This window comes from Brienomyrus brachyistius, chromosome 16 (assembly GCF_023856365.1).
Source record: "Brienomyrus brachyistius isolate T26 chromosome 16, BBRACH_0.4, whole genome shotgun sequence".
Taxonomy (NCBI): domain Eukaryota; kingdom Metazoa; phylum Chordata; class Actinopteri; order Osteoglossiformes; family Mormyridae; genus Brienomyrus; species Brienomyrus brachyistius.
The window spans coordinates 25,226,169-25,243,731 of record NC_064548.1 but is presented as its reverse complement, the minus strand read 5'-3'; the positions used below and the strand labels follow the sequence as shown (position 1 = coordinate 25,243,731).

Here is a 17,563-nt window from a genome sequence, read left to right as displayed (position 1 = left end):
CTAAAGAGTCAAATCTCAAGTGCGTTCTATTTGTTACACACATACAAATTTACAGTAAATTCTGCCAACTGGTGTCTGGTGTCTTGTATCCAGTGCTGTCTGGGGTAGCATCCAGGCAGCCCTGACCAGGAAGACGCTACAGACTGGATGGACCGATTTCATGGCTGAAGGAACTCAGCACCACAAACATTTACTCCACAGCTAACGTGGAGCAAATGAATTCTATGCAACATTAAAGTAATTACCCCCCCCCCCCGGGGTCAAGGTAATAGGTGACCCAATTGGGTGGACTTTTTTGTCATTTTAATGAAGGTATTTCCTGTCTCAAGATTTTCATTGGTGAATCACAGAAGTGCAAATGAACAACAGCCATCTGGGGGTGTTAGCAGAAGATTTTGATTGGGGTGGGTCACCAGGAGCCAGTAATATTTTTGAGGGTGACTTTGCTGAACTGTATCTATTCTACAGCTCCACTTAGAAAATAAAATTATTCATATTTGAATTTTATTAGCCTATTTTGATGTGTGTGGCCATAATATCACATGTTTGATGCCTTACAAAAGTATGGAGACCCTAGAATGATTCTCTCCTTTTACTGAGTCACAAATCCTACATGAATGGATGGATGATTGACCAGACAGGAAATGGCCAGAAGGCATGTTCACACTGAATGATCTGCCAGTACATCGCAGATGATCTCATTACCAAACTCAAATATGGGTAGAATGACTGGAGCCCTAACAAGAGATTCAGGGAATTCTGGGAAATACCTCAAGTAAAACTCCGGTACTTAATTACCAGCAGGGATTTTAAAATTTCCCTACACCCTCCACATATTCCCAATTATGGAGCCTACACAGAAACGAAATCTTGCGTGGAAATGTTTAAGTTTGCAGGAATTAATGGTATGGCTTGTTTCCGTATGAAGAGGTTTATTTATTTAGCTTTGGCTATAATAAAATCCGATTGCGATATTTGTAATGTGACCAGATTCGTCCGAACTATTATGATAACTGACTGTATTGGTAATGCAGCATCATGTCCGAGGGACATGCAGGACATAGCTGGGAAGTTCCAGGGTAAATTCCCAGCAAGAAAGAAACCAAACTTGTAGGGCTGCGATACTGAAAAACAGTAAGACGCTAGACCTTCCAGCACATTTCGGCCAGTGGATGTCTGAAGTACTTTACTGCGTTTAGTGGTCTAATAAGAGAAGAATGTAACACTAAGGTAAGATCTACTGCTTCTCCCCCTGACTTAAATAGGCCTACCTCAGTTCAGCTTTTTACAACAATCTAAGTGTTAGTTTCTGTTTTCTATGTAGGAATGCCATCTACTCGAAAGCCACCGGATTCCCGGTCATTTACTTCGCATTGTGCACTTTTCATTCTTCCTCTTTCAGTTTAAAGATTCTTGCGTCTGCCTTTCGCTGATTACATTTATATTAGGAGAGTTTCGCTCCTTTGGTTTATTGCCGGGCGGAGGTTTTGCGAAGCGGGAGCGCAGGTTCGGAGCGCAGGTTTGGGACCCTGGGGCTGCGACCATGTGGGCAGCGCCGTGATCGCGAATAACTTCGAATGAAATAACGGCGGGATATCTAAAATCCAAAGCTGGATTCCTCACTGTTTAAAAAGGGTTTTGCAAAGCTTCTGTCTTGTGGATAGGCTAAACGCTGAGGTTCTGCTTCCTTGTTTAAATAAGTGTCGTCGTACTGGTATGAGTGTTGTAGTTAAGTTTATCTGTCCCGGAGGATTCAAGTCCGAACATCTGGGTATACTCGGCATATAAATAGCTTTTTTTAAAAAACAACCGCTGAAACACTGAAAACAGACTGAAAGGACACTGCGGTAAGTCTCAGCCACCAACAGCTGTCTCTCTCTCTTTTTCTTTTCAGAAAAGTACGCTTACAAAGTAAGTCGATAAATGAGAAAACCGCTTTTCTTCTTTTCAGACAGCAGCTTGAGGGCTGCCAGTCATCGACACACCGTATGACACCCTCCGGAAATAACAGCACTAGCTTATTCTGACAGGTCAGTGGTCGAGGCGCACATAAGCGACACGGAGCGCACAGGCGCGGATTCCGCCACTTTACACTCCTATTAAATTTTTCTGCTTGATTTAGAGACATATTACGAAGAAATAACTTATTGTATAGATTTTAATCTTTATTTTTTTATTTCAGAAGAAAAATTCTCTTCACCATGGCCTGGGTAAAATGGCGATGGATTCAACTAATTGGTAAGTCTTTTCATTACGGTTAATATTAATTTTGTTAATTAGCTTTACTTGACTCAGTGGCTCTGTCCTGCGATCGCATCAGCCTCAGCAGAATAGTGACAAATCTATGGGATCTAGGGCAAGACCCTTAACCCCCCCCCCCAGCTCCATGTCACTGCTGCAGGCGGCTGCCCTTCAGTGCCAAGCTTGCTCTCAATTACATGTGTGTTACAGAGAGCTGGGGGGGGGGGGGGGGAATTCTTTATGGGGTCAAGAAAAGCACCTATCATTCATTTCATTAAGTTCTGTGACTCTCTGAGCTTCATATATGACTGGGCCACCGTTAATATCTCCTATAGTAACCAAATACATGTTTCACTTGTTAACTTGTACAGCCAGTGCATGTGTTTGTCTGTATGCGATTTCATAGCTATATAATTTGTGATGAGTTTTTACAGCTAAAGTGTTAATGAACCGAGTCACGGAATCTAGGTGGGACCCGGAGATGTTAACTGTGAATCAACTGCACGTCTCCGAAATATCTCTGCAAGATAATTGCTGAAGTGTAATGTTTAGTGTGGCTATTACCAGTAATATGTAAAGTTTAAAACGATGTTTAAAATGATTAAGAGCATCTTCGTTTGATGCATTCCAGTTCTGCTGCTATTTGTATTCGTAACATAGGTGATGTAACTTGTCACGTTAGTTTGCGATTGGACATTATGTTTTGACCCAAGTTGCATTCTGGCGGATGTCAAATACAAAGGTTTGGACAGATGCAGCTCCTTCGCAGAAGTTAAACATTAAAATGCCACCAGGACAGGAGTATTTATTTCAAAATATGCTGCCGATGATGCAGTAATAGGCAGGGGGGGCAGGCCACCTGGGAAAAATGCAGACAAAGTGTGAAGGGCCCCCGTGGGAGAATAGCGCCCTCTACAGTAGAGGCAGGAAAGTAGGAGCAGGCTGTATAATTTGCATAATCATCTGTGATCAAATTTACTGACCGGGGGGGGGTCTCCCCCAGTAAATATCAAAGGTACCTGCCTATTATCAGTCAAAGTAACCTGGGAAGATCCTGCCCCCCAGACAATTCTGAGGATGGGGGGTGTGTGACGACACGAGTGGACTGTGACCTTAGTACAAATAAATAGTTATTATCATGAGATAAAGTGTGATTAAGATGACTGATGCTGGGGGAATTCCGATGCGTACACTGGTGATCCACCCATTTCTGTTAGCTACAATATCTGACCCCACCGCCTGTTACGTATTCGTTGTATGCAGTGCTGTGTACCCTCTGTTTTTAGCTTTCAGTGTAGTCACTTACTGTAGTCTGTAATCACCAACAATTTCCCCAGGAATAACAAAAGTTTTCTAATTCCGATAATCCTTACTTGGATGTCACTTTGGACAAAGGTCTCTGTTAATCTATTAAATTAATGTGACCTTACGTAAGTTTTAATTCTCGTCTATGTATATTCTTGTGCTTATTACTTCCTAGCTGTTTTCTGCAGTCTTAGTCTTTCCTTTTTTTTAATCTTTGTCTCGTTGCGATGTGACAGTCGTAAGTTTCTTTGGATCCCTGAAAAGCATTATTCAAATGAAACATATTATTATTATGATTATTATTCCTTGTGGAGTGATCTCTAGTTAAGCGGTTACTGAAATTTAGGATTAACTGATTTGTTGATGCTAACAAATGATAATGACTCTTTATTAATCCCCATGGGGAAATTGCCTTTTTACACCTCCCTCTGTGAACTTGCTCTTTGTGGAGTAAGTTGTCTGTGAAGGGCAGCCACCCGTAGCAGCGCCCAGGGAGCTGGGGAGGGTTAAGGGCCTCGCTCAAGGCCCTGCGAATGTGCTGAGGTTGGGTTTAAACCGGCAACCTTATGATTACAGGCACACAGGCTTAGTTCACGGTGCCACACGCTGCCCCGAATGTAAGTGCACCCGCGAGTTTGATTGGCCCATCACAGACGACCATGAACAGCCAGTTGACAAAGGTGTCGGGATTCAGGGATGTGGCCCATAGCCTGCATAGCTGGGGGGTTTTCGCTGAGAAATCATGCACTTTTTGGTGTATGGAGCATGGAGTAAAGGGCACCACCGATCTCGACATCTCAAGTGTGAAGTTTTAAAGAACAAGAGTGTGTCTGGGTTTCTGCAGTGTGATCGATTTCTTCAGTGAAACCTCCGGTTCTTTAAGTTGAACGATGGGGCAGGTTCCTTAAGCTTAAGCAGTTTATTAAGACAGAATGAAGATGGAGCCGGGGGGTCAGACGGCCTTGGGGAGAGTAAGTTGTATGAGAGGCAAAGAACATGATGAGCAAGTAGCAAGGACAGAAAGAAATATAAATATAAGAAATATGAAAGCTACAAATTAATGAACTAAATGAACATAATTATATAACTACAAATTAACTAGGGAAACCCCTCAAGTGGCAGTAGTACTGGAAACAATAGGCTGTTTGTTTTCAGGTTGCCATCTTGATGGGCAGCTCTAAGCAGTCTATCTCCCACGATCGTAAGCAAAACTTTATTCGGCAAAACGGGATCTGAAACACGCGCCCGGAACACCCCGTGCACCGCTTCCATTGTGGCCCCTTGACGCCTCTTTCGAGCAGAGAGGAATGGCGACTGGGCGTCATGGAACGCATTCGGTGCGGCGCGGCCGCCGTCTGCGTGTCATCATCAGGGTGACAGAAGCTTGTCACTCTCTCTTCTCGTTTCTACTTACGTCAAGCTCCTCATCGACTTCTCCTTTTGCCCCGTTTCTCTGGCTGAGAGCAGAGCCCTTAAACCCCAGCGCATTTCTTTGGACATTTGCGTGGGCGGCTGAACAACGGTCAGAATGTATAAGACGTTAATATTTTTTTTCAATTGGAAGGGCCCTTGATTTTCCAGTGACTCATTTCCGAAAGACTGGTATTTTTTATCCTTCGACGTTTAAGTGTAAGTTTCAGCACCAGAAAAACATTCAGTTTAGGGAAACCCTTTTCTGAAATGTCAAGCAGAACAAGAAATCTCAGGAAAATCCCTTAATTTACGAAGGATTTAAACTATCCGTGTCAGTGCCAAAATCTATCCAGAAAAAAGTAAAAAACAAAAACCAAAATTATCAACTGTGTCCTGTGATGGACTGACATCCCCCCTAGGGTGTACCCCAGCCCTGTACCCTGTGATGGACTGACATCCCCCCAAGGGTGTACCCCAGCCCTGTACCCTGTGATAGACTGGCATCCCCCCTAGGGTGTACCCTAGCCCTGTACCCTGTGATGGACTGACATCCCCCCTAAGGTGTACCCCAGCCCTGTACCCTGTGATGGACTGACATCCCCCCTAGGGTGTACCCCAGCCCTGTACCCTGTGATGGACTGACATCCCCCCTAAGGTGTACCCCAGCCCTGTACCCTGTGATAGACTGACATCCCCCCTAAGGTGTACCCTAGCCCTGCACCCTGTGATAGACTGACATCCCCCCTAAGGTGTACCCCAGCCCTGTACCCTGTGATGGACTGACATCCCCCCTAAGGTGTACCCCAGCCCTGTACCCTGTGATGGACTGACATCCCCCCTAGGGTGTACCCCAGCCCTGTACCCTGTGATGGACTGACATCCCCCCTAAGGTGTACCCCAGCCCTGTACCCTGTGATGGACTGACATCCCCCCTAGGGTGTACCCTAGCCCTGTACCCTGTGATGGACTGACATCCCCCCTAAGGTGTACCCCAGCCCTGTACCCTGTGATAGACTGACATCCCCCCTAAGGTGTACCCCAGCCCTGTACCCTGTGATGGACTGACATCCCCCCTAGGGTGTACCCTAGCCCTGTACCCTGTGATGGACTGACATCCCCCCTAGGGTGTACCCTAGCCCTGTACCCTGTGATGGACTGACATCCCCCCTAGGGTGTACCCCAGCCCTGTACCCTGTGATAGACTGGCATCCCCCCAAGGGTGTACCCCAGCCCTGTACCCTGTGATAGACTGGCATCCCCCCTAGGGTGTACCCCAGCCCTGTACCCTGTGATAGACTGGCATCCCCCCTAGGGTGTACCCTAGCCCTGTACCCTGTGATGGACTGACATCCCCCCTAGGGTGTACCCCAGCCCTGTACCCTGTGATAGACTGGCATCCCCCCAAGGGTGTACCCCAGCCCTGTACCCTGTGATAGACTGGCATCCCCCCTAGGGTGTACCCCAGCCCTGTACCCTGTGATAGAGTGGCATCCCCCCTAGGGTGTACCCCAGCCCTGTGCCCTGTGATGAACTGGCATCCCCCCTAAGGTGTACCCCAGCCCTGTACCCTGTGATGGACTGACATCCCCCCTAGGGTGTACCCTAGCCCTGTACCCTGTGATGGACTGACATCCCCCCTAGGGTGTACCCCAGCCCTGTACCCTGTGATAGACTGGCATCCCCCCAAGGGTGTACCCCAGCCCTGTACCCTGTGATAGACTGGCATCCCCCCTAGGGTGTACCCCAGCCCTGTACCCTGTGATAGACTGGCATCCCCCCTAGGGTGTACCCTAGCCCTGTACCCTGTGATGGACTGACATCCCCCCTAGGGTGTACCCCAGCCCTGTACCCTGTGATAGACTGGCATCCCCCCAAGGGTGTACCCCAGCCCTGTACCCTGTGATAGACTGGCATCCCCCCTAGGGTGTACCCCAGCCCTGTACCCTGTGATAGACTGGCATCCCCCCTAGGGTGTACCCCAGCCCTGTGCCCTGTGATGAACTGGCATCCCCCTTAGGGTGTATCCTAGCCTTTTGCTGACTTGTTTGGTTGTTTATTAAGGATGTTTATTCCTGTTGGAGTTCAGGCTTCTGATTTTTTGGGGTTCTTATTTAATATGTAGATGCATATTAAATGCATATAATTCAACAAACTCAGCTATATCAAACCTTTAGTGATGGACAAAATGCTTCATAAACCATTTGCTGTATTTTTTTTATTCCACTAGGTGGTGCTCTATGTTCAAAAACGGGCACGACGCATGCCCCAAAGCAAACCAAGGGCGCCATCTAGTGGGGGAGCATCATTTTCTTTCCTTCATTACTAACTATCAACCAACAAAATGCTGTAGAGCAGTTGAATAAGGTAAAACAGTGTTTTTTCATTCCTCTTTTTGGGGTCCTAACCCCCTGTCTCTCGATCACATGCAGGATGCATGATTCTGCAGGTCCAGGGTGAAGACTACATTTACAATGCGACGGTCAATGTGCCGGTTGGTGAGAACGTCATGTTGACCTGCTCTACCTCAGCCACCTATAAGGAGCAGGACCTGCGTGTCTTCTGGCAGCGAGAGAATTCGCAAGGAACCTCCCCTGCAGATGTGCTGATGATTTTCAAGATGGGCGAAATCAATGACAAATTCCAAAAGGAAAGCTATCGTGGTCGAGTGATAGTCTTTCCCTACGAACTGCCCAGGGGGAACTTCAGTCTGTTACTGACATCGGTGCAGATTAAGGATGCCGGCCTTTATGAAACAATTGTCATATTTAACAATGACAAGAAGAAGCAGTACTGCAGGATTCAGCTCAATGTTGGAGGTGAGATCAGTAGAATTGCTACATCTTTGTGCATAATTTGTGCATTCGCGGTCAACTTACTCCACAAAGAGCAAGTTAAGGGAGGCGTAAAGATAATTTCCCTACAGGGGATCAATAAAGTATCAATTATTAATTATTATAAGTGAGAAGCACCTTGATCGCCGCTCGTCGCAGGTCACAGGTCTGGGTGCGTTGCATACAGAGGTCCCTGTGATGTCAAAGCCAACAGAATTCTTTCAATTCAAACTCTGTAAAATTTTCCTACATTCAAATCTGCGTTCATTAGCCTGCTGTCAGAGGAACGCCATTGCACATCCCGTGGTTTATTTTTTGCATATCTCATAGCTTTAATATGGCTGTAAATGTACTTATTCCTCAGCAGTTGGCTCTGAGGGGGATTTGCAATGTGTTAAGGAGCCATATCAGTAAGACATCAGACAAGTACCTGCAGTTTTAAGCTGGGCTGCAGAAGTAACCGTGCAACATGGCTGATGGGATTAAGGGACAACGTGGACGGAAACAGATCAGCGACCGAAAGAAAGCAGTTTCGATTTCAGCCCTGCGAATGCACACACAAAATCAAGGGAAGGGCTTCACCGGGGCCTGTCTGACTTAACCCTAATCCTAACCCTAACCCTAACCCTAACCCTAACCCTAACCTAACCCTAACCCCTGCCTGTACACGGCCCCCCACATCTTTTTACAGTTATATTGATCCTTCACTGTCTTTAACAGAAACTTAAGTTGTTTTCTGCAAAATTTATCTTTTTCAGGAAGCCTGTAAGGAGGCGATTTCAGCCATATCTCTGTCGTTCCATAGTCATCAGCTATCCCACACTTGTCATCTGCTGGGTTTAACCTCTCCCTCAGAAATCTGATCAGTGGGCTAATGAACCAAACGTAGGTTAGGGTTCCTTCCCGAATTTTTGTTTCATTTACAGTCATTTCTCCCCTGATAGGAAGACTGTTGACCTTCTCTGTAGTTTCCCACTGGGAAGCACCTTTAGATGGTTTACGTGAACTTAAGTTGCTGAAACTTTAATCTAGCGAAATCTCCAGACATTTTACACATAATCCCCCCCCCCCCACCACCACTGATTTCCACTGCCTGTCTGCTGGTCTTTCAGCCCCCTTCAGCAAGCCTCAGGTGACCATGCAAGGTTGTAAGGAGTCCTCGTGGCCCTCGGAGATCCGCTGCGAGACCTGGGGTGGATTCCCAAAGCCGGTCATCCACTGGATTGTGGGGAATCAGACGATCAACTCAGACCAAGTGAAGATCAATAGCAGCACCACCAACGGAAGCATCTCTGTGACGAGCACACTGCACCTCCGGACTCAGGAGGAAATTCCGGTTAACTGCATTGTGGAAAACCCAGTTCTCCTTACCAATGAGAGCACTACAGAGACAATCCATCACTGTAAGCGTGTCCTTATTACCTTATTACAAAACATCACGCAGCAAAGAAATACTTAAATAATTACATGCGTTATTAAAATAAATACTATGAAACCAGTGTTTTCTTTCCACTTTGTTATCTTGTAATTTTCGTTTGAAAAGTGGTTTTGTGCAAAGCCAGTCCCCCCACTGCTAGACCACCTGCTGGTCATTTCTCAGCCTGTGGAAACACGCATCACAGCATCTCAATGCACTCTGTCCTCTCTCCTCTTCTGCAGGTGCTGCTCCTGCTTCCAGTTTGCACGGACTCCTGGTTCTGGTTCTGGTCCCGATTCTGCTTATCCAGGCGATGCTTGTTTACTTCTTCTGTTTCTCCCAGAAAAGTACATACAGCCATTTTCTTATACATTTTTTTGTGGCTAAATTGATGTGAAGCTGCCCTTCTCTTGCTTTTGTAAATTATGCTGACTCCACACAACCTGCTCTTGGTTTACCTCACTGTTCCTTCTTCCCTGTTTATAGAATATGCCTGTAGATCGAACCAGGAGCAGCATCCACAAGGTGCGCAGTGCAGCATGTGCGTGATGCAGCGTGTGTCTGTACAGCCGCTCGTCTCGATTTAAGCTCTGGCCCGACACGTTTCCTCAGCCCTGATCTGCGATCCCTTTTCTGTCCTACAGAGAATACTGCTGCACGCCCTGGCGGGCGGGGATCACAGGATGACGCTAATGTTACCATAGATCTCTTAGACATCGAGTAAGGTAAGATATTTGGGGGGGGGGGTGTTGCATGGTGTGGGATTTTGCTGGTTCACATCTGTGGTTTGATGTATGGTAGATGAAACAGTGTGACGCTGAAACAAAAGGAAATGAGAAGATGTGTGTATGTGTGTGTGTATGTGTTTATGTGTGTGTGTATGTGTGTGTGTCTGTGTGTGTGTGTGTGTGTGTGTGTGTATATATGTGTGTGTGTGTATGTGTGTGTGTGTGTGTGTGTGTGTGTGTCGCAGCCCATCTGAGGCCTCCACAAAGATAAGCAGCCCTTAGCCCCTACGGGCAGGGACATGCGTCCATGTCAGTCTCAGTGAAAGGGCACAAAGAGGGGGGGGCAGCGAACACACGAGGGGGAAAGCAGAGGGCACCGAACCCATACAAGTAGCGCAACAACCTACTGGTTAGAAAATATGATTAAAAGTACATGATTTCCCACAGTGGGTAGTAGTTCAGAACTTTGCATCCAGAAGGTGCTTTGCATTTTTCAGCAGAAACCTCTGCCTGAAATGTCATGAAGTTTAATGCTTCAGGCATTTGAGTCATACTGGGAGTTTTGGAAAGTAACTAATAATTCTAAGAATAAACCATAATATGATGCATCATACCATCTCTCTGTATTCTTTTCTTCTGTTCCAAAATGCAGCTGTATGGAGGCTTCCTTGCTCTGCCCACAGGTCGAGTGGATCCTCCAGGTACAACTCAGGGGTGACTCGCCCACACAATCGGCACCTCCGCCGCAGCCACTGATGAGCCACCGATGAGCCACCGATGAGCCACCGATGTTCTAAAAGGTCAGGGATGTCCCAAGGAAAATCAGCGAGTTTCCAGACTTAGGAGGGGGAAGAAGTTTCACTGAAATGGCCGCTGGGAGGCGCTTGGTGCTGGATCGTAACGACATGGTCTGCCTGGAGGAATGAACCCTGAGGCCGGTGACCGGCCGACGAAGGAGATCACTTTGTGCTGCTTCTTCTCATGAAGCTGAAGATCACCTTGCAGAGACCATAGTCTGTTCTGACTGGGACTTAATGTGATGCTGCTCACCAACTACCTCTTCATGTGTATAATTTATTCCTGTGTCTTGCAATGTTATATAATGTTATACTTAACCGTACTAATCCGCGTTGTCGTGTTGGCCTTAGCACATTGTATTCGTTATTTGCCTGCTGATGTGGGCATTAAGTGCTTTCGGCAGATTTGTGTTTTTTGTGCTGGGTCTTAATGACGTCGAGGTGTTACTGAAGTCTCGCTGCTACTGTAAACATATCAGAATTTCTCATTTTTAAAATGACCCAAAGGAGGCATTTTGTTAAAAAAAAAAAAAGTAAATTAAGGTAACCTTTTTTGACGTCAGCCCTAAACGCAGCGATGGGAGACTCGAGTTGACTGGTTTGCTCTTTCTCGGGGAATCCCTAACTGCCCGAGATCAGGGCTTTCAGCCTGGATAGGTGGATGCATAGAAGATCGAAGCATATTTCTATTTTTTTCAGTGACTATTACATCCATCCCAATTAGTCTGGTCGCCGTAAGATAAGAGACCAGCCATCACGACGAGAATGTGAACGGCTCTTCCTGAGTGACTTTGCTTTAAAAAAAAAACTGAAAATCAGCTCACAAAGAGACACATTGTGAGCTGATTTTCAGTTTTTTTTTTTAAAGCAAAGTACTTTGACACATAGCACTTTTAAAATATAATGTTCTCTTGTATCCTTTGAGTACGTAAATACTAACTACTGTTGCGTTCTGTGGTGACAGAATTCATTCTAAACATGATTGTACGAGTTGGACTTATTAAATATTGAGGGCGACATGAAAAAGCAATTTGATTTGCAATGAACGAAACGATTAGAACACGCGAGAATCTGCCGTTTCTTGTACGTACAGACAATACTGTGGTGTGACGGTTTGATGCTCTCGAGAAGAAAGATGCCTTTTCTTATATCCACCGCACGACGTCTGAGTCCTACTCGCTGCACACGGCTGCATTGGTCTATGATTCTGCTGAGCTCACATTCCTGTAATTTCCCAGGAAGAAATGTATTTTATAACGTGTCAGTAGATTGAAACATTCATATTTAACTTTATGTTCAGAGGCAAAAAAATAAACTTAATATTATTTAAATCTGCGAGATTTGTGCTGACGTAGTGACCTGGAGTCGGATTTAATGCCTCACTTTCTGCACGAAATGAACGGAATTTAAAATAACTCTTTTAATATATATATATTTTACATGTATATATATGGCTGTCACTTAGACAACGTGTAAGGACGTGTTATAAATATCGTACAAGCAATTTGTATACCAGCGTGAATTATAGCTACATATTGCCACCAACTAACCCTGTAAATACGAAGCAAGACATATATAGACTATATACAACAAGTGCTCGTAATCATGGGATGTCAAATGTTTTATTTACAATAAATGAGTTTTGTTGTGTAACATCGCCCTCTATCGGACAGTTATAAAACGTCAAATGAAAATTATGCACGTCAGCTTGTTAACATTTACACATAGGCAAGTAGGCATTCGCACGTTGTGCCACAGAATGAGATTCCTGACAGTAGTAATAAGCTGTAGGGGAAATGATACAAAAGAAACTAAAAATAGCCGTTTCTAAATAACAGGAATACGTGTCAATAGACATCTAACTGTAATCTTCCTGGAAAATATTTGTTTAAAGCTTCTATTTTTCGTCTGTCGCTATGAAATACAGGAAATGCAACTGGTTCATGGGTTTTGCAACAGTAGGCGGGGTGACAGTACGCTCGATGTTCTTGAAACAAAACAAAGAAAAGATAGGAAAGGACAAAATGGCTGTGCCATATTCCATCTATCCATCCATCCATCCATTTTCTATATTTCCTTGTCCTATGCATGGTTGTGGGGGGTCTGGAGCCTATCCCGGAAGTTACGGATGCAAGGGCAAAAACCCAAGATGGAGCATCAACCCATCGCAGCCATCAGCACGGGCCACCCTGATCGTGCCACACAGCTCACGATTGAAAGCGCATTGAACATGCGCGGACTGTTTTCAGCTGCTCACTTGCTTAAACAAACGCTGACAGGACTGCCCCATGCGCACCAAAGGAAGACTGTTAGGGGCAGCACTGACTTTGATGCAACAGATATAACAAGACATTTGGAATGCAAGGCAGTTCTACAATTGTCATATGTAACAAACGCACAACAATATTAGCTCAACAGCGACATCTAGTGGGGCTTGGCCCCACCGGCCCCTATGGTAGAGACACCACAACACAGGAGAAAGATTTATGTTTTCTGGCACGTGTGGTAAATTTTTCTCCATATGTAAATGCTGTTCTATGACGATAATATCAACAGAATAAAATTAAATAGATTAAATAACATCATGGTGACTGTCCAATTTGACTACGGTTGAGCAGCTCTTAAAGAAGATAGTCTAGGTGTGTAGTGTTAGTAGAGAAGTACCCTAACACACTCATGGCTGTAATCAACGGTGGTTCCGCAAAGTTAATTTTTTCCTGAACTGTTAATGTTATTTCTTCCACCTGGCTGTTATAAGTTCCATTCCATAAATATTTGTGTGTGTGTGTGTGTGTGTGTTTTTGTTTCAGGCTGCGAAGTAACAAAATGTGAATATTTTAAAGGGGGGGGGGGGTGTCCATGTCCAGTCCCATATACATTTTAAAAATATATATTTTTAAATTTCTCCGCATTGTCTTTACTTGTTGGCATTACATGTACTGTGTTTGCACTCTGTTTGACACTATATGCACCTTGTTGCTGTAGGCACCAAAATACCGATGCCTCTCTCACCTTAACGTTAAATGTTAATGTGAAGGCTTCTTCTAGTTAATCACAAAGGCGGGTAGAACTCCTCGTCATGTGGAGGCTCTAGTGGTGCCCATAGCCTCCCAGTAGCCTGCTGGGAAAACTCAAAACCCTGTGGGTAGGGAGAGTGTATGTTTGTGCTTTACAGGTTAAATCCCACTTCTGACAGAACCTTGGAGGCGGTGTATCATTCAGAGGGTTAGGAGGCTATGACTCTGATCGGAAGGTTGCTGGTTCAAATCCCAAGGACAAAGTTATTTAGCCATTGTTCCCCAGAACAAGGGCCAGTCACTCTAGAGATTGTCTCACTCTTTGCTTTGAATAACAGCAGCTCCTAAATAAATAAAATGTTAGTCAGTGAACATGTCCAGTCCCTCTGTTTGCCATTGGCTGCCCTGGACATGTCCAGTCCCTCTGTTGGCCACTGGCTGCCCTGGACATGTCCAACTCCTCTGTTTGCCACTGGCTGCCCTGGACATGTCCAACCCCTCTGTTGGCCACTGGCTGCCCTGGACATGTCCAACTCCTCTGTTTACCACTGGCTGCCCTGGACATGTCCAACCCCTCTGTTGGCACTGGCTGCCCTGGACATGTCCAACCCCTCTGTTTGCCACTGGCTGCCCTGGACATGTCCAACCTCTCTGTTGGCCACTGGCTGCCCTGGACATGTCCAACCCCTCTGTTGGCCACTGGCTGCCCTGGACATGTCCAACCCCTCTGTTGGCACTGGCTGCCCTGGACATGTCCAACCCCTCTGTTGGCCACTGGCTGCCCTGGACATGTCCAACCTCTCTGTTGGCCACTGGCTGCCCTGGACATGTCCAACCCCTCTGTTTGCCACTGGCTGCCCTGGACATGTCCAGTCCCTCTGTTGGCCACTGGCTGCCCTGGACATGTCCAACCCCTCTGTTGGCACTGGCTGCCCTGGACATGTCCAACCCCTCTGTTGGCCACTGGCTGCCCTGGACATGTCCAGTCCCTCTGTTTGCCACTGGCTGCCCTGGACATGTCCAGTCCCTCTGTTTGCCACTGGCTGCCCTGGACATGTCCAACCCCTCTGTTTGCCACTGGCTGCCCTGGACATGTCCAACCTCTCTGTTGGCCACTGGCTGCCCTGGACATGCCCAACCCCTCTGTTTGCCACTGGCTGCCCTGGACATGTCCAACCCCTTTGTTGGCACTGGCCGCCCTGGACATGTCCAACCCCTCTGTTTGCCACTGGCTGCCCTGGACATGTCCAACCCCTCTGTTTGCCACTGGCTGCCCTGGACATGTCCAACCCCTCTGTTTGCCACTGGCTGCCCTGGACATGTCCAACCCCTCTGTTTGCCACTGGCATAACGTGGATCCCATCCCATCAGAGAACAAGGATAGAGACCCAGTCCATTCTGACCTGTGACCGCCAGCCACGTAGTGAAGGCAGCAGACGTGCCTCTTTCTTCTCTCAGACTTTGTGGGTTTGGCTCCTGGTTAATGACAAATATTTCAGGTGTTATCTGTTTCTCATCTGGTCAGACAGTAGTGTGTGTGGCCCCTCCCCTGGCAGACACCGACAGAAAGGCAAACTTCTGGAAAATCGATGTGAGGCATAGGTGAGGTGACGGTTATCTTCTGGTAATGAACGTTATCTCCGTTCGTTATTGAAAAGCCGGGAGCCAGATATGAGACACAAAGCCAGGGGAAGTTAGTGTCAACACACCTGCGGATCGACCTGTGGTGGCTTTGGTGGGGGGGGGGGGGCAGTCTGACGGAGAGAGAGAAAGTAAGAGAGACAGAGAGTTAAGAAGCATGAAAAGGGTCTATGTGGACACGGGAGTGTGTACAGGGAAGGAATGCCCTTCTCCCCTGCTGACCCCTGACCCTCAGCCACCCCCACCTCCCCTGGGACTGCCAGCCTGCGGACAAGGCGGGACTAGGAGCCTCAGATACTGTAAGGTCACCCATGCTACCGGGGCGGGGGGGACTCCTGTCAACGCTCTCCCCCTACAACTCAGGAATGCAGAGCTGATTAAGCTGGACAAAGCCCCCATTAGGACTTAGTCCCTCCCCCAATTATAATTTGCGATTTGTGATGTTTTACCAGGTAGTTTAACCCAGAAACAAGAGACTGCAATTCTGCACTTATTTTGTAGGTTAGAGGTGTGACTCAGTGCACCCTGCAAACATGAAGGCAGAGATGTAACGGTCCATCAGCAGTGCCGCCCGTCACACAGGTGCAGCACCTGCTGACCATTATAATACACCAGCATCGCCACGTCGGCCGTCTTCCTTGGCAGGTGTGAGACGTCAGACACCCAGCGGCGGGCCGACGAGCTCAGACACCCCCTCTCCCACACCCTGACCACTGCGTCTGGCTGTCGGGTTAAAAGCAGATCGTGTGGGCGTGGGTGAACCAGAGGACCTGTTTGCTCCGTCGTCTGGCTACTAGCAATAAAGAGGGGGCACAAAGGTCCGGAATGGGGTAAAACCCGGGGGGGGGGGCATTTTGCCTTTAGAGCGAGCTGCTCGCGCTGGGGTGGGTTGTCGCTTCTCACAGGTGTGTCTCTGCGACGTGGTGTTTGGACATACCCCACCCTCAGGCATGCAGCCGGCTTCTCGGTCTGTTGGCGCCGGGGGTAAGCCTGAGTGACAGGTGCCAAACCCCCCCCCAGTTGCACACCCCTGCCCCTTCACCCCCACCCCCCTGGGCCTCAGAAAATTACCCTCTCGAGAGAAACCTGTGGGGCTTTTTAAGAGGGAGGATGATCTACGGAGAGAGACAGGAAAACAGAGACGAAGGGGAAGCGGATCCCGGCCGCCTGGAATGATCCCCCACTGCTGAGAATGTGTCAGTTTACATGCGGAACAGCGCACAGGCAGCCCGGCTCGCCGGTGTCCGGTTACACCTCACTGCTTCTCTCCTAAGCTACTTATTTCCTAAACAGAAGCCATTTACACTCTCCCAGGTCTGAGATGTTCTGCTTCTGACAGACAGGAATGGCACCATTGTCACACTGACGAAAAAAATCCCTTTTTGCTTAATGTTTCTTCTATTCACATTTTTGAGACAGTGCTTTTGTGTTTGTGTATCTGTGTGTGTGTGTGTTTGTGTATCTGTGTGTGTGTGTGTGTGTGTATCTGTGTGTGTGTGTTTGTGTATCTGTGTGTGTGCGTGTTTGTGTATCTGTGTGTGTGTGTGTTTGTGTATCTGTGTGTGTGCGTGTTTGTGTGTGTGTGCGTGTTTGTGTATGTATGTGCATGTGTGTGTAGCTCATCCATTCATTGATTTAATGTATATTTCCTTATACATATGCAACCCTCGTTCTGTGGTCCACGGAGATGGTTTTCCAATGATGGGGGGGGGGGTCAGGAATGCCCCCTCGCACACATATATCTGAATACTGAGCTGGGGTGCTGTTTGGATGGGGGGGGGCTGCCCCCCCATTCCCTGCTTCCATGATTCCCAGGGATTACTCTCCGAACCGCAGGTGTGATAATACCAAACAGCGAGGAGCGGCTGACTGCAGCCTGACAGGCCCAGGCCGTCAGCCTCTTTGATCACACGCTTAACAGCTACGGGGGCTTAAGCCTCCTGGACAACCCAACATTACCGTCCTTAAAAATCAGAGTTTCGTATACGTGACCTCTGGATGTTCTGACAGCGCTCTGAGTCGGCATCTTTATTATTTAGACCTTGTTATGGCATAAAGTACACAAGCGCTCATTCTTAAAGTACACACTCATTGCGGGGGATGTAATGTGGTCGCAGCGGAAAGTTTTTAAGGTGTGATGGAATGTGCAGGCAGCTGGGAGCAGTCAGGGTGG

The 17,563-nt window shown here is 47.2% G+C and overlaps 1 protein-coding gene and 1 long non-coding RNA gene across 17 annotated transcripts; both read left to right on the top strand.

The window, feature by feature from the left end:
- The first annotated feature begins 730 nt into the window (after positions 1-730).
- LOC125709935 (CD276 antigen homolog) lies at positions 731-12,385 on the top strand. Of its 8 annotated transcripts, none has more exons than XM_048979006.1 (9): positions 731-1,230; positions 1,956-2,030; positions 2,183-2,238; positions 7,389-7,775; positions 8,903-9,193; positions 9,450-9,554; positions 9,694-9,732; positions 9,852-9,932; positions 10,588-12,385. In XM_048979006.1, the coding sequence occupies exons 3-8, from the start codon at positions 2,202-2,204 to the stop codon at positions 9,929-9,931; spliced, it is 939 nt and encodes a 312-aa protein (XP_048834963.1). In that variant the 5' UTR covers positions 731-1,230; positions 1,956-2,030; positions 2,183-2,201; the 3' UTR covers position 9,932; positions 10,588-12,385. The 8 variants fall into 8 exon arrangements, with proteins under 8 accessions (XP_048834963.1, XP_048834960.1, XP_048834966.1 ...); XM_048979003.1 differs by having other exon boundaries at positions 1,952-2,030; XM_048979009.1 differs by lacking the exon at positions 731-1,230 and adding an exon at positions 1,244-1,847 and having other exon boundaries at positions 1,952-2,030; positions 9,694-9,748; positions 10,619-12,385.
- LOC125709937 (uncharacterized) lies at positions 2,246-6,625 on the top strand. 9 transcript variants are annotated; one of them, XR_007382871.1, is made up of 4 exons: positions 2,246-5,661; positions 5,850-5,896; positions 5,991-6,413; positions 6,508-6,625. It is a non-coding gene; the product is annotated as an uncharacterized LOC125709937 (long non-coding RNA). The 9 variants fall into 9 exon arrangements; XR_007382876.1 differs by having other exon boundaries at positions 2,246-5,473; positions 5,850-6,413; XR_007382874.1 differs by lacking the exon at positions 5,850-5,896 and having other exon boundaries at positions 2,246-5,567.
- Positions 12,386-17,563: the final 5,178 nt, after the last annotated feature.

What these genes read in the sequence shown, in the direction of transcription:
- LOC125709935 (XM_048979006.1), top strand. Translation starts at nt 2,202, where the DNA reads ATGGCCTGGGTAAAATGGCGATGGATTCAACTAATTG. An exon ending in GCGATGGATTCAACTAATTG is followed by an intron (nt 2,239 to 7,388) that starts GTAAGTCTTTTC and finishes GATCACATGCAG; the next exon opens with GATGCATGATTCTGCAGGTC. An exon ending in GATTCAGCTCAATGTTGGAG is followed by an intron (nt 7,776 to 8,902) that starts GTGAGATCAGTA and finishes CTGGTCTTTCAG; the next exon opens with CCCCCTTCAGCAAGCCTCAG.